We start from the raw sequence: 17,231 nt of genomic DNA, 5'->3' as shown, positions 1-17,231 counted from the left end.
CTTCGAAAAAGATGGCGACGAAAAAGCGAGCTACAAATGGAAGTATTTTCTTAGTTAATAAAGATATAAATATTACGAAACCATTTTATTGTCTTAGTTTAAGAGTTTTTTATGGATTATTGACATCGTTGTTGCGTAACATTTTTATTTTTTTTACTTTACAATGTTTGTCAGCCGGACCGGCGGTCCCGGCTTCACGTTACTTGTGTACCTCGTTGTGTAGCGACGGAGGACTTCTTCTTTTTCATCGTCTTTTTCTTCTTCTCCTTCTTCTTCGTCGTTGTCGTCTTCTTGACAGACTGGACTTAGCTTTGGCGTAAGGCAGCCCCCCACAGTCTGAAGACGTAACTGCACTTAAGGGGTGTCCCATTTCTAAGCCCTTACACTTATTTTTGAGGGCCAAGATTAAGGGCCAAAGATTGAGGGTTAAGGGCGAGGGTTGAGATTCAGGAGTTAAGGGAGGAATTGGAATTGTCCCTTGGTCATAATGTCCGATGTACTGAATTTTGTTTTGACGCCTCGCTCGGAAAATACGCTTCAAAGTCACGCACAGCAGAAGCACCGGAGATCCTGGGAGATGCTGCTAGCAAAACATCTGCGTTACACACACACACACACACACACACACACACACACACACACACACACACACACACACCGATTGTATAGTAGGTAGATCTTTTTGACTTGGTCATTTTAAAAGTAGCTCGCATGTTGAAAAAGTGTGAGCACCCCTGGTTTAAAGGTACAGAGTGTAAAATCCTGCCATCTGGTGGTCAGATTTCAGATTGCAGCGCTCATTCACTCACCCTCTCTCCTTTGTTGAGTGTCAGATTCTAAAGTCGACATTTGACTTTGATTCTAAACTCTCCATCATTTCTTCTCTATTCAGGTTGGAGGGCTGCTGGTTGTCAAAGCTCAGCTGTGATTGGCTGCTCTCAGCTCTGAAATCCAACCCCTCCCACCTCAGACACCTGGACCTGGGTCAGAACCAACTGCAGGATTCATCAGTGAAGGAGCTGAGTGGTTTTCTGCAGAGTCCAGACTGTAAACTGGAGACTCTGAGGTCAGTTCACCCTCTTCACTCTACAACTTCTATCACTCTTGTTGTTGTCGTCATGATTTTCCCTTTACTGCTGTTGGAAATTCAATTTGCAGACACTGGTTTGTGTTTGAAATGAGTGGAACTGGGTTTGAAGCAGGGGTGTCCATTAGGTCAATCGTGTGGAGTCCTCGTCACTTCCAGCAGGTAGAATGGTTCAGGCAGGAACTCAGTGATCTTGGTCATAATGTACGATGTGCTGGATTTTGTTTTTATATGTGCTGGATTTTACAGTCAAAGGTAAATGAGACGAATCGGCTTCTGCACCGCTCAGATCAAATAAAGAGACATAAAGCAGATTTCATTTTAAATCTGAAACTATAATAATTGTTAAAATCAATGTATACTTCAGATACCTGCATTCTGTATGAGAGCAGACAGGAACAGGAAAAAGAGTTTGGCTGTTGTTTTCTTTAAATACACACCAAACTACCGTGCTTGTCGCGTGAGCCTGCAATCCTGGCGTAAACTGACGGAGACGCCTCACTCGCAAAATACGCTTCAAAGTCACGCACAGCAGAAGCACCGGAGATCCTGGGAGATGCTGCTAGCAAAACATCTGCGTTACACACACACACACACACACACACACACACACACACACACCGATTGTATAGTAGGTAGATCTTTTTGACTTTGTCATTTTAAAAGTAGCTTGCATGTTGAAAAAGTGTGAGCACCCCTGGTTTAAAGGTACAGAGTGTAAAATCCTGCCATCTGGTGGTCAGATTTCAGATTGCAGCGCTCATTCACTCACCCTCTCTCCTTTGTTGAGTGTCAGATTCTAAAGTCGACATTTGACTTTGATTCTAAACTCTCCATCATTTCTTCTCTATTCAGGTTGGAGGGCTGCAGGTTGTCAGAGCTCAGCTGTGATTGGCTGCTCTCAGCTCTGAAGTCCAACGACTCCCACCTCAGACACCTGGACCTGGGTCAGAACCAACTGCAGGATTCATCAGTTAAGGAGCTGAGTGGTTTTCTGCAGAGTCCAGACTGTAAACTGGAGACTCTGAGGTCAGTTCACCCTCTTCACTCTACAACTTCTATCACTCTTGTTATTGTTGTCATGATTTTCACTTCACTGCTGTTAGAAATTCAGTTTGCAGTCACTGGTTTGTGTTTGAAATGAGTGAAACTGGGTTTGAAACAGGGGTGCCCATTAGGTCGGAGAGAGAGAGAGAGAGAGAGAGAGAGAGAGAGAGAGAGAGAGAGATAGAGCTTTAAGAGTGGAGTCCTCGTCACTTACAGCAGGTAGAATGGTTCAGGCAGGAAGTCAATGATTAGAAAACACGGTGGTTGTGGTTGATCTTGGGGTGAATTCCAATTCCTCCCTTAACCCTCAATCTCAACCCTCAATCTCAAAAATGCGCGCTCCCTGCTAGGTGCAAATGCTGTCCCGATTCTAAGAACGTCCAGTTGAGGGAGGAGATTAAGGGCTGTATCGCCCTCAATATTGAGATTCTCCGGGACCACCCTTGGCAGTGAGGGCTACCCAGAAGGCATTGCGTATTTTCGCCAAGACATCTTCGAAAAAGATGGCGACGAAAAAGCGAGCTACAAATGGAAGTATTTTCTTAGTTAATAAAGATATAAATATTACGAAACCATTTTATTGTCTTAGTTTAAGAGTTTTTTATGGATTATTGACATCGTTGTTGCGTAACATTTTTATTTTTTTTACTTTACAATGTTTGTCAGCCGGACCGGCGGTCCCGGCTTCACGTTACTTGTGTACCTCGTTGTGTAGCGACGGAGGACTTCTTCTTTTTCATCGTCTTTTTCTTCTTCTCCTTCTTCTTCGTCGTTGTCGTCTTCTTGACAGACTGGACTTAGCTTTGGCGTATGGCAGCCCCCCACAGTCTGAAGACGTAACTGCACTTAAGGGGTGTCCCATTTCTAAGCCCTTACACTTATTTTTGAGGGCCAAGATTGAGGGCCAAAGATTGAGGGTTAAGGGCGAGGGTTGAGATTGAGGAGTTAAGGGAGGAATCGGAATTGGCCCTTGGTCATAATGTCCGATGTACTGAATTTTGTTTTGACGCCTCGCTCGGAAAATACGCTTCAAAGTCACGCACAGCAGAAGCACCGGAGATCCTGGGAGATGCTGCTAGCAAAACATGTGCGTTACACAGACACACACACACACACTGACACACACACACACACACACCGATTGTATAGTAGGTAGATCTTTTTGACTTGGTCATTTTAAAAGTAGCTCGCATGTTGAAAAAGTGTGAGCACCCCTGGTTTAAAGGTACAGAGTGTAAAATCCTGTCATCTGGTGGTCAGATTTCAGAGCTCATTCACTCACCCTCTCTCCTTTGTTGAGTGTCAGATTCTAAAGTCGACTTTTGACTTTGATTCTCAGAGTGATGACACCCTGGAAAAACTCTCCATCATTATAAACTCTCCTTCATTTCTTCTCTATTCAGGTTGTGGAGATGTAGTTTGTTAGAGCTCAGCTGTGATTGGCTGCTCTCAGCTCTGAAGTCCAACCCCTCCCAACTCAGACACCTGGAGCTGAGTTGGAACTGCCTTCTGGATTCAACAGTGAAGGTGCTGAGTGGTTTTCTGCAGAGTCCAGACTGTAAACTGGAGGCTCTGAGGTCAGTTCACCCTCTTCACTCTACAACTGCTGCAGTTATTGTTGTCATGACTTTGAATTGAGTTTGTTGGAATTCACTTTGATTCCATTAGAAATGTGTAAAACTGGTTTTAAATTACACACACACACACACACACACACACACACACACACACACACACATACACACATGTATGCGCACATACGCACTCACGCACGCACACACACACACACGCGCGCGCGCGCGCACACCCAACTGTGAATGACACTCTCCATCATTTATTCCGTATTCAGGTTGGAGAGGTGCAGGTTGTCAAAGATCAGCTGTGGTTGGCTGCTCTCAGCTCTGAAGTCCAACCCCTCCCACCTCAGAGAGCTGGACCTGGCTGAGAACTATCTTCAGGATTCATCAGTTAAGGAGCTGAGTGGTTTTCTGCAGAGTCCAGACTGTAAACTGGAGACTCTGAGGTCAGTTCACCCTCTTCACTCGACAACTTCTATAACTCTTGTTGTTGTCGTCATGATTTTCCCTTTACTGCTGTTGGAAATTCAATTTGCAGACACTGGTTTGTGATAGTAATGAATGAAACTGGGCTTGAAGGTACAGTGGGTAAAATCCTCCCATCTAGTGGTCAGATTGCAGATTGCAGATGCTGAAGTGGACATTTCACTTTGATTTTCAGAGTGATGACACCCAGGAAAAACTCTCTATCATTATAAACTCCATCATTTATTCTCTATTCAGGTTGTGGGGCTGCAATTTGTCAGAGCTGAGCTGTGATTGGCTGCTCTCAGCTCTGAAGTCCAACCCCTCCCACCTCAGAGAGCTGGACCTGAATATGAACCCCCTGAAGGAGTCATCAGTGAAGGAGCCACTGATGGATCTTGTCTACAGCAGTGACCATCAACTGAAGAGTGTGAGGTTAGTACTGGTTTGGAACCAGTGGATGATGGTTCCAGCACCAAAGCCAGTTGATCCCACAGCAGAGGTCCAGTGTTCCCAGTCACAGTGTGAGAGGAGGATGGTGACGTCCAGCTGCTCCTCATTCATCCAACATCTGCTGCCAAACTGCTTCTTCTCTCAGTTCACCACTCAATTATTGATCAGTTCATCTTCATCAGGCCTCAGTATCAGTCCAACACTCCATGGTCACATGACCTTCTGATGTTCCACACTTGACATGTGACTGAGAGTCTGCTTCTTCTCACCAGTCACTCCATCATCTCCATCAACAGTCAACGTCTCTGTGATGATGCGTTCAAGGACCGTGAGTCCTGACTCCTGCTGTCTCTTCTTATCTTTGCAGGTGGTGGTGAGGATGAGGAGAGTGAAGAGGAGAGCTCCATCTAGTGGTGGCTGACAGAACCACAACCAGTGGAGCCAAACAGCAAGCTGCACGCACCAACACTGTGTGGGTGTGTCACGACCTTTGACCCCAGTGCAGCCTGGTGGCTGGCGGACTGCTTCTCCCTACAAGCTGCTGTGGTTACTGGGAGAGACGTCCCAGAAGCCACTGGTGGAGCTGAATCCTCAGTGGAAGAAGCAGGACTTGGAGCAGCTGCTCAGTGAAGGCAGCAGCAACACAACCACTGCTTCTGCTCTCATCATCCACGGCTGGAACATCTCAGCATGAAGGTTCCACACATCAACAACACACTGCTCTGCTCTCACTTCAGAGTTCTATAACATCTTCATTTTGGAGGTGAAAAATACTTTTCAAGAGACTTTATTTCTGCTTCATGATCTTAAATGAGGAAATAATGTGGAAAAGATAAAGTGATTCACAACACCTGTGATGGGAACTCAAATCATAATTGAATTATAAGTAAGACAAAAGAAGTTTCCCTCAAAATAATTCATGGTTTTGATGCTTGCCAGATGTTTGTGTGGAGATTTCTCCACACAAACATCTGGCAAGCAATTATATTAATGTTTCAATGATTCAATATTCTGACAATAAAAGCCATCACAACCTGTGTGACCTTGACCTCAACTGACGTTTCATTTCTGCTGCTTTAACACTTTGATTATATATCTCCTGAAGTCCTACCATGGGGATTCTCCATATCTGAATAACTTGTGTACTCAAACCTTCTGTAGGCCATACCCACTTCTCCACTAGGTCTCAACATAAACCACATGAATCAATGAAAATAAATCTCACTTTTACAAACAAATCCAATTCAGTTCAAATATAATTTAAATAAAATAAATGATACATTATAATTAATCACCAACAGATAAATCAATGCAAGATATGAGGTGGTTTGCCCTCTCTGGGTCGGTGGGGAGGCCCTGCCTCGGGGAGGAGTTCCAGCATCTCGGGGTCTTGTTTGGGACGCCTCCCTGGGGAGGTGTTCCAGACATGTCCCACCAGGAGGAGACCCTGCTGGAGGGACCAGGTCTCTGGGCTGGACTGGGAAGCCTTGGGGTCCCACTGGAGGAGCTGGAGGAGGTGACTGGGTCCAGGGAAGTCTGGGGGTCTCTGCTGAGGCTGCTGCCCCCGAGACCTGACTCCAGATACGGCAGTAGAAGATGGATGGATGGATGGATGGATGCCAGGTGATAGAACATTTCATAAAAACAGACTCTGCATTATAACTTCTATTCCACTCTAAATAACTCACTCCAATATAACTGCACTCGTCCTTCTCTCACATTACATTGGATCACAATGACCAAACAACACAACAAAGACAATGATCCAACTGTACTGCCACTTCCAGACTCAGTGTAGGTCTGTAGGCCGCTTGGACCTTCATGTGAACCACTGCGTGTTGACTGGAGGTGAAACATGGCTGACTGCTGTCCTCCTCCCTGGACAATGCAATCTCACTTTCAATCTCACAGCCACTAAAAAACCTGATTGTGATTGAGAGGTCCTCAGCAGCCAATCACTGTTGGGAGTCCAGCCTTCAAACACTCCTCCTGAATCCACAATCACATCTGTGAGCATCTGGAACTTTGGCCCTGATCCTCCACACCACACAACTTGGGATGACAGCGCCACCTACCTGGATCCTTTCAGCAGCCAGTCCATGTTCTGACCCGTTTCCACTGTGGCCTTTTGGCTCATCTGGACCGGAGTCTGGATCATCAGTGTCCAGGTTCATGGAATCTGTCAGAGTGCCGCCGTCCTGTGATGTAATGATAGAGAATCACTCTATTTATACTAATGTGCAGAACCACTAGAGTGTCATTTCTTCACTGCTGTCAGCAACAAGCATTTGGTGTCACACTGGTGTACAACACTTATGGGCTAATTAATAAGAAATGACATATTTATGAATCACCCGCAATGCCCAGATTGTTGCTGCTTATCTGCTGATATGAGCCGTCAACTGTTGCAATATAGAACCACGGGCAGGAAATTACAATTAGTGTAGAGTGTATTATAATTTAAAACTTTACTAACTGTAGTTCTTTAAAGAATTTAGCAGGGATGGAACAGGCTAACGTGAAGACGTCAATTGTAAAACGGTAGGAGCTCAACCTGCTGTCACGGTGAAAACTCCGTGTTACGTCCCGTCGAGGGGGACCGAGACGCAACGTGTGGGACACCTTCCCCCACTCCCAAGCCTCATTAATTTCTCACGGCAGTTGGCGGTTTTCAACAAAAACATTTATGAATCAGTAAATGAAAGAAACAAAACAACTTAACCGGTGGGCAGCAAAGGCTTCAGGGTGGGCCCAGGCCAAAATAATAAACCAAACTCCAACTAGCTCGCCTTAAGAACTAACTAAAGAAAGAAAGAGAAGCCAAATACAGAAAGGCTAACCTCCCTACATACTTATTAAACAGGAGAAAAGAGGGGACAAAGAAAATGGCAGCCCACCCCTTTTTTTTTATTAACCTCTTTCAATGAACTCCAAAACATACATGGTCAAAATCCATATTATTATTATGTTGTTGTTTTTTTTTAATGCTCATACAAAACAAAAAAAGTGGAGGGAGAGTCGTCTGAATTGTTTTCAGTGAGGGTCACATCCACTTGTAGCGCATTATTTCCGGCAGCAACATTCTCCTGTTACGACTTTTTCGTTCACTAACTCACTCAACCGTGATTGGTGGAGTGACGAGAACACAGCACGTGACCTCTACGATGAGCTTCCTTCCACGGAAGTACCATAGGAGCACACGGATTAAATAGTATGGCTTGTCCACCAGAAGGCTGTATTATGGTGTACGTAATATAAAACTTTGGCCCAGTTCTGCTTGTATTGCATTGTATTGGTTGGTGTTCGTGAAGTTTCATTTTTCGTCCATTTTTATTTTTTACATCCATGTTTGTGATGAAATAGTATTGTGAATCGCGAGCTCGCATTGCATGCTGGGAAACAGCGTCACTCAAGGAAGTTTTGGCTTCGCTGACACGGTCCTGAAGGGAAGTGGGTTTTAGTGCACTGGAACGGGATGACTGTGTTTAATCAAGCAGTACAAACCTGATTAATTGTCTTAATACTTCACTTCGAATGGCCATATTGTTTAGGATTAGAATTAGATCACAACTTGTTCACAATATTTGCAACTATTCAATTTGACCAGCAGGTGTCAGTAGAAGACGAAATTTCATGTTGACTATTTCCTAATGGAAGTGCTCTCTTGACGGACGGTGTAAAAGGAAAATGGCCAGCTGCAGCAGAAAAGTGGACCCATATATATATGTATATGTATATATATATTTATATATATATATATATAAATATATATATATATATATATATATATATATATATATATATATATATATATATATACATATACATATATATATATATATACATATATATATATGTATATATACATATATATATATGTATATATACATATATATATATATATATGTATATATACATATATATATATATATATGTATATATACATATATATATATATATATGTATATATACATATATATATATATGTATATAACTATAAACGCTAACTATATATCCAAACTATAAATCCAAATTATAAACGCTATCAAAAATCTAGTAATCCAAACTCTCTCCAAATCTCAGTTGACTGCAACTCTCCTACAATAACCCCCATTTTGAATGGAGCCTGAGGGGTCTATATAAACCGTGAATTGCATATATATGTATATTTATATATATATATACATACATATATATATATATATATATATATATATATATATACATACATATATGGGTCCACTTTTCTGCTGCAGCTGGCCATTTTCCTTTTGCACCGTCCGTCAAGAGAGCACTTCCATTAGGAAATAGTCAACATGAAATTTCGTCTTCTACTGACACCTGCTGGTCAAATTGAATAGTTGCAAATATTGTGAAGAAGTTGTCATCTAATTCTAATCCTAAACAATATGGCCATTCGAAGTGAAGTATTAAGACAATTAATCAGGTTTGTACTGCTTGATTAAACACAGTCATCCCGTTCCAGTGCACTAAAACCCACTTCCCTTCAGGACCGTGTCAGCGAAGCCAAAACTACCTTGAGTGACGCTGTTTCCCAGCATGCAACACGAGCTCGCGATTCACAATACTATTTCATCACAAACATGGATGTAAAAAATAAAAAGGGACGAAAAATGAAACTTCACGAACACCAACCAATACAATGCAATACAAGCAGAACTGGGCCAAAGTTTTATATTACGTACACCATAATACAGCCTTCTGGTGGACAAGCCATACTATTTAATCCGTGTCCTCCTACGGTACTTCCGTGGGAGGAAGCTCGTCGTAGAGGTCACGTGCTGGGTGCTCGTCACGGTTGAGTGAGTTAGTGAACGGAAAAGTCCACGTAAAAAGTCGTAACAGGAGAATGTTGCTGCCGGAAATAATGTGCTACAATTGGATGTGACCCTCACTGAACCCAATTCAGACGACTCTCCCTCCACTTTTTTTGTTTTGTATGAGCATTAAAAAAAAACAACAACATAATAATAATATGGATTTTGACCATGTATGTTTTGGAGTTCATTGAAAGAGGTTAATCAAAAAAAAAGGGGTGGGCTGCCATTTTCTTTGTCCCCTCTTTTCTCCTGTTTATTAAGTATGTAGGGAGGTTAGCCTTTCTTTATTTGGCTTCTCTTTCTTTCTTTAGTTAGTTCTTAAGGCGAGCTAGTTGGAGATTGGTTTATTATTTTGGCCTGGGCTCACCCTGAAGCCTTTGCTGCCCACCGGTTAAGTTGTTTTGTTTATTTCATTTACTGATTCATAAATGTTTTTGTTGAAAACCGCCAACTGCAGTGAAAAATTAATGAGGCTTGGGAGTGGGGGAAGGTGTCCCACACGTTGCGTCTCGGTCCCCCTAGACGGGACGTAACACATAGTTTTCACCGTGACAGCAGGTTGAGCTCCTACCGTTTTACAAGTGACGTTGTCACGTTAGCCTGTTCCATCCCTGCTAAATTCTTTAAAGAACTACCGTTAGTAAACTTTTAAATTATAATACGCTCTACACTAATTGTAATTTCCTGCCCGTGGTTCTATATTGCAACAGTTGACGGCTCATATCAGCAGATAAGCAGCAACAATCTGGGCATTGCGGGTGATTCATAAATATGTAGTTTCTTATTAATTAGCCCATAAGTGTTGTACACCAGTGTGACACCAAATGCTTGTTGCTGACAGCAGTGAAGAAATGACACTCTAGTGGTTCTGCACATTAGTATAAATAGAGTGATTCTCTATCATTACATCACAGGATGGCGGCACTCTGACAGATTCCATGAACCTGGACACTGATGATCCAGACTCCGGTCCAGATGAGCCAACAGGCTACAGTGGAAACGGGTCAGAACATGGACTGGCTGCTGAAAGGATCCAGGTAGGTGGCGCTGTCATCCCAAGTTGTGTGGTGTGGAGGATCAGGGCCAAAGTTCCAGATGCTCACAGATGTGACTGTGGATTCAGGAGGAGTGTTTGAAGGCTGGACTCCCAACAGTGATTGGCTGCTGAGGACCTCTCAATCACAATCAGGTTTTTTAGTGGCTGTGAGATTGAAAGTGAGATTGCATTGTCCAGGTAGGAGGACAGCAGTCAGCCATGTGTCACCTCCAGTCAACACGCAGTGGTTCACATGAAGGTCCAAGAGGCCTACAGACCTACACTGAGTCTGGAAGTGGCAGTACAGTTGGATCATTGTCTTTGTTGTGTTGTTTGGTCATTGTGATCCAATGTAATGTGAGAGAAGGACGAATGCAGTTCTATTGGAGTGAGTTATTTAGAGTGTAATAGAAGTTATAATGCAGAGTCTGTTTTTATGAAATGTTCTATCACCTGGCAACCATCCATCCATCCATCCATCCATCTTCTACTGCCGTATCCGGAGTCAGGTCTCGGGGGCAGCAGCCTCAGCAGAGACCCCCAGACTTCCCTGGACCCAGTCACCTCCTCCAGCTCCTCCAGTGGGACCCCAAGGCTTCCCAGTCCAGCCCAGAGACCTGGTCCCTCCAGCAGGGTCTCCTCCTGGTGGGACATGCCTGGAACACCTCCCCAGGGAGGCGTCCCAAACAAGACCCCGAGATGCTGGAACTCCTCCCCCTGAGGCAGGGCCTCCCCACCGACCCAGAGAGGGCAAACCACCTCATATCCAGCATTGATTTATCTGTTGGTGATTAATTATAATGTATCATTTATTTTATTTAAATTATATTTGAACTGAATTGGATTTGTTTGTAAAAGTGAGATTTATTTTCATTGATTCATGTGGTTTATGTTGAGACCTAGTGGAGAAGTGGGTATGGCCTACAGAAGGTTTGAGTACACAAGTTATTCAGATATGGAGAATCCCCATGGCAGGACTTCAGGAGATATATAATCAAAGTGTTAAAGCAGCAGAAATGAAACGTCAGTTGAGGTCAAGGTCACACAGGTCAGAGGTTGTGATGGCTTTTATTGTCAGAATATTGAATCATTGAAATATAATGTTTGAGCTCGTAACAAAGTTAGGATGATATAACATAATCACATAAAATAAATGATCTGGTTTCCTTCTGATTCATTGACGTCCTTCTGAAATCTCCACACAAACATCTGGCAAGCATCAAAACCATGAATTATTTTGAGGGAAACTTCTTTTGTCTTACTTATGATTCAATAATGATTTGAGTTCCCATCACAGGTGTTGTGAATCACTTTATCTTTTCCACATGATTTCCTTATTTAAGATCATGAAGCAGAAATAAAGTCTCTTGAAAAGTATTTTTCACCTCCAAAATGAAGATGTTATAGAACTCTGAAGTGAGAGCAGAGCAGTGTGTTGTTGATGTGTGGAACCTTCATGCTGAGATGTTCCAGCCGTGGATGATGAGAGCAGAAGCAGTGGTTGTGTTGCTGCTGCCTTCACTGAGCAGCTGCTCCAAGTCCTGCTTCTTCCACTGAGGATTCAGCTCCACCAGTGGCTTCTGGGACGTCTCTCCCAGTAACCACAGCAGCTTGTAGGGAGAAGCAGTCCGCCAGCCACCAGGCTCCACTGGGGTCAAAGGTTGTGACACGCCCACACAGTGTTGGTGCCTGCAGCTTGCTGTTTGGCTCCACTGGTTGTAGTTCTGTCAGCCACCACTAGATGGAGCGCTCCTCTTCACTCTCCTCATCCTCACCACCACCTGCAAAGATAAGAAGAGACAGCAGGAATCAGGACTCACGGTCCTTGAACGCATCATCACAGAGACGTTGACTGTTGATGGAGATGATGGAGTGACTGGTGAGAAGAAGCAGACTCTCAGTCACATGTCAAGTGTGAAACATCAGAAGGTCATGTGACCATGGAGTGTTGCACTGATACTGAGGCCTGATGAAGATGAACTGATCAATAATTGAGTGGTGAACTGAGAGAAGAAGCAGTTTGGCAGCAGATGTTGGATGAATGAGGAGCAGCTGGACGTCACCATCCTCCTCTCACACTGTGACTGGGAACACTGGACCTCTGCTGTGGGATCAACTGGCTTTGGTGCTGGAACCATCATCCACTGCTTCCAAACCAGTACTAACCTCACACTCTTCATTTGATGGTCACTGCTGTAGACAAGATCCATCAGTGGCTCCTTCACTGATGACTCCTTCAGGGGGTTCATATTCAGGTCCAGCTCTCTGAGGTGGGAGGGGTTGGACTTCAGAGCTGAGAGCAGCCAATCACAGCTGAGCTCTGACAAATTGCAGCCCCACAACCTGAACAGAGAATAAATGATGGAGTTTATAATGATAGAGAGTTTTTCCTGAGTGTCATCACTCTGAAAATCAAAGTGAAATGTCCACTTCAGCATCTGCAATCTGCAATCTGACCACTAGATGGGAGGATTTTACCCACTGTACCTTCAAGCCCAGTTCCACTCATTTCAAACACAAACCAGTGACTGCAAATTGAATTTCCAACAGCAGTGAAGTGAAAATCATGACGACAACAACAAGAGTTATAGAAGTTGTAGAGTGAAGAGGGTGAACTGACCTCAGAGTCTCCAGTTTACAGTCTGGACTCTGCAGAAAACCACTCAGCTCCTTCACTGATGAATCCTGCAGTTGGTTCTGACCCAGGTCCAGGTGTCTGAGGTGGGAGTCGTTGGACTTCAGAGCTGAGAGCAGCCAATCACAGCTGAGCTCTGACAACCTGCAGCCCTCCAACCTGAATAGAGAAGAAATGATGGAGAGTTTAGAATCAAAGTCAAATGTCGACTTTAGAATCTGACACTCAACAAAAGAGAGAGGGTGAGTGACTGAGCGCTGCAATCTGAAATCTGACCACCAGATGGCAGGACTTTACACTCTGTACCTTTAAACCAGGGGTGCTCACACTTTTTCAACATGCAAGCTACTTTTAAAATTACCAAGTCAAAAAGATCTACCTACTATACAATCGGTGTGTGTGTGTGTGTGTGTGTGTGTGTGTGTGTGTGTGTGTGTGTGTGTGTGTGTGTGTGTGTGTGTGTGTGGAACGCAGATGTTTTGCTAGCAGCATCTCCCAGGATCTCCGGTGCTTCTGCTGTGCTTGACTTTGAAGCGTATTTTGCGAGTGAGGCGTCTCCATCAGTTTACGCCAGGATTGCAAGCTCACGTGACAAGCACGGTAGTTTGGCGTGTATTTAAAGAAAACAACAGCCAAACTCTTTTTGCTGTCCCTGTCTGCTCTCATACAGAATGCAGGTATCTGAAGTATACATTGATTTTAACAATTATTATAGTTTCAGATTTAAAATGAAATCTGCTTTATGTCTCCTTTATTTGATCTGAGCGGTGCAGAAGCCGATTCGTCTCATTTACCTTTGACTGTAAAATCCAGCACATATAAAAACAAAATCCAGCACATCGTACATTATGACCAAGATCACTGAGTTCCTGCCTGAACCATTCTACCTGCTGGAAGTGACGAGGACTCCACACGATTGACCTAATGGACACCCCTGCTTCAAACTCAGTTCCACTCATTTCAAACACAAACCAGTGTCTGCAAATTGAATTTCCAACAGCAGTGAAGTGAAAATCATGACGACAACAACAAGAGTGATAGAAGTTGTAGAGTGAAGAGGGTGAACTGACCTCAGAGTCTCCAGTTTACAATCTGGACTCTGCAGAAAACCACTCAGAACCTTCACTAATGAATCCTGCAGCTGGTTCGAACTCAGATCCAGGTGTCTGAGGTGGGAGGGGTTGGATTTCAGAGCTGAGAGCAGCCAATCACAGCTGAGCTTTGACAACCAGCAGTACTCCAACCTGAATAGAGAAGAAATGATGGAGAGTTTATAACGATGGAATTTTACCAGGGTGTCATCACTCTGAACATCAAAGTGAAACGTCGACTTCAGAATCTGCAACAAAAGCAGTCTGCAATCTGACCACTAGATGGGAGGATTTTACCCACTGTACCTTCAAGCCCAGTTTAGAGCGTGTTTTCATTGCCTCGCCTCACCACGGTTCGCCTCGGTACGATTGCGTTTTCATTGGCTCTGTGATTACGAGACCGTGGGCGGAGTCGACACGGTAAAGCGGGACAATGTTTTCCCCAGCATCACTTCTGTGCGATACACAACAGCGCAGCGATGGACAAAGCAGAAGTTGTTTCATACCTGCTGATCGGTCTGTGGTTGCTTTTCTGTTCAAGAAAGAACACTTTCCCTCACTGAAGTCACAGTTGATCATTTATGCAGCAACATTTATAATTTATTGTTTCGTTTTCCATGCGAGCAAATGTGTAGTTCAACCTTCATATTTTCACCAAAAGTAAACACGAGACGGATACAACGGGAAATAGCGTTTATTTAAAAACAAACAAACAGAAAAACAGACAGTAAACACGCCTCCTTATTTGAAATAGCTGCCCTAGCGAGCTAAGGACGACTTTGTTATATGCCGCGGTGTTTGAGGCTTCCTCGCGGCCAAGAGCCACGTCCTCTCGACGAATCAGTATTTCTTCTCTCCTCAAGACTCCTGGGGTTCCCTAGCTTACCGCGCCTCATGCAGGAGCAACTCGATTTGTTTTCTTTACCGAGCGCTTCGCCATTTGCCGTTTGTCGTTTTCGCGAATATGGTTGAACACACTCGCGACGTCGAGGGCATTCCCAGTTCGCCTGCCTCTCCCCAAAAGACGAAAGTAAACATGTATTGAAAAAGCTGTTTTCAAAAACTGTATACACATAAATGTATTTGTACAACACCAATAGTAGCTACTTGTATTCACGGTAAAATGTACCTGACACAGAAGTTCTGTGTCAAAGGAGTTGGCGTGGATGTCCGCTCTGACAGGGAACATCAACGCGGACACGGAGCCAATCCAGTGCCCTGCTCGTCGCTACGTCACCACTAAACTCGCTTCGTCTTGCTCGGACCCTGGGGGATTGAGGTACCAAAACAGCGCCCCCTACAACTGTGTAGCGGCCAGTGCAAACACCCTAACACCATACCATGGCGAGGCGAGGTGAGGCAATGAAAACACGCCCTTTCATTCATTATCAAAAAAAAAGTGTCTGCAAATTGAATTTCCAACAGCAGTGAAGTGAAAATCATGACAACAACAACAAGAGTGATAGAAGTTGTAGAGTGAAGAGGGTGAACTGACCTCAGAGTCTCCAGTTTACAGTCTGGACTCTGCAGAAAACCACTCAGCTCCTTCACTGATGAATCCTTAAGGTGGTTCCAACTCAGGTTCAGCTCTCTGAGGTGGGAGGGGTTGGACTTCAGAGCTGAGAGCAGCCAATCACGGCTGAGCTTTGTCAACCAGCAGTTCTCCAGCCTGAATAAAGAATCAATATTTGATTCCTTCCATGGTGTAAATGTCATATTCAGAGTCATTTCTCCCTGTTGATGATCCAGATGTGCAGCTGTTGGGATCACTGAGTCATTCCCTCAAAGGAGTCATTGTGCCAGTGGGTTGTCAACACAATAACAACAGCAGTGTGTCAGTCAGTGTGCAGCCAATCAGCAGTGAAGATGGAAAATAATCAGTGAGTCCTTTGTGTGCTTGTGGCTGTTTTCAGTCATCAGAGACTCGTTACAAGTCAAACACATTCAAAGGACAAGATGAAGAAATACTGCTGCACTATTAATCTGCCTCTAATATTTCTTCACACGATCTTCTGCTCAGTCATGTGACCTTCATCACCAATCAACAACTTCCATTGAGCTCTGCTTCAAAGTCTTTACACTGAGCAGCGTTACACACCAGTTGTTATCTGCTGACACACACTGTCCACCAGTAGAAAGCAGGAACTGACCTGAGAACTTCCAGTCTGCAGTTTGGACTCTGCAGTCCAGCACAGAGCAGCTTCACTCCAGGATCCCTCAGGAAGTTCTCACTCAGGTCCAGCAGTGTGAGGTGGGAGGGGCTGGACTGCAGAACTGAAGACACCACTGCACACTGAAGCTCTGAGATTTCACTGGATGAAGGAGAGCAGAGAGAGAAGTTGTGGTCGACATGTGAGATTCTAAAGACAGTGAAAGTGAATCAAGACTCATTAATGTCTGATCATCATCATCATCATCATCATCATCATCATCATCATCATCATCATCATCATCATCACCATCATCATGTAAAGGGAGGGAAGTCCCACGGTGGTGCAGCATGTGTTTACATCTGTGGTGCGTGGTGCCGGGACACTGCAGTGGTATGCAAACACTGTTCACCACTGGCACAGTTGATGATCATAAAGTGCCGTCCATTCTATCTGCCCTGGCAGTTTACTGCCATTTTGCTAGTTGCAGTTTACATCCCTCCCACCAACAACAGCAGTGAGAGGAACGCTGCACTCAATGAACTGTACAAGGCCATCAGTGATCAACAGACAGCAAACCCAAAAGCTTTACCATCCTCACTGGAGATTTTAGTCATGCTGACCTCAAGACTGTCCTTCCAAAAGTCCACCAGCATGTTGGATTTCCAACAAGGGGGGACAACGCTTTGTATGTGGAGGTGTTCCGAGGGAGGAGCAGGGCTCGTGCTCATGTGCGATCAATTCCACGAGGATTGAGACTCTCAAAGGAAATGGGTGTGCGTTTGTGCGTTCGCAACATTTTGAACATCCAGATTTTTTTGTTTCAGGATGAAATCCATGTACGTTTTT

The 17,231-nt window shown here is 44.1% G+C and overlaps 2 protein-coding genes across 2 annotated transcripts in view; one reads left to right on the top strand and one right to left on the bottom strand.

Annotated features, from left to right (window-relative positions):
• Positions 1 to 17,231, top strand: part of LOC142892483 (NACHT, LRR and PYD domains-containing protein 12-like) — a 380,988-nt gene that overhangs the window by 149,899 nt on the left and 213,858 nt on the right. The window lies entirely within an intron of this gene.
• On the bottom strand, positions 9,458 to 16,734 carry LOC142892520 (ribonuclease inhibitor-like). The gene is made up of 5 exons (XM_076032733.1): positions 16,722 to 16,734; positions 16,383 to 16,533; positions 13,127 to 13,300; positions 12,678 to 12,849; positions 9,458 to 9,505 (listed from the first exon to the last, which is right to left on the bottom strand). The coding sequence occupies exons 1-5, from the start codon at positions 16,732 to 16,734 to the stop codon at positions 9,458 to 9,460; spliced, it is 558 nt and encodes a 185-aa protein (XP_075888848.1).

The sequence above is a fragment of the Nelusetta ayraudi genome, unplaced genomic scaffold, assembly GCF_046127955.1.
Source record: "Nelusetta ayraudi isolate G7.1 ecotype Tasmania unplaced genomic scaffold, CSIRO-AGI_Nayr_v1 ptg000034l, whole genome shotgun sequence".
Taxonomy (NCBI): Eukaryota; Metazoa; Chordata; class Actinopteri; order Tetraodontiformes; family Monacanthidae; genus Nelusetta; species Nelusetta ayraudi.
The sequence above is the reverse complement of the archived record's forward strand: the minus strand, read 5'-3'. Positions and strand labels throughout refer to the sequence as shown.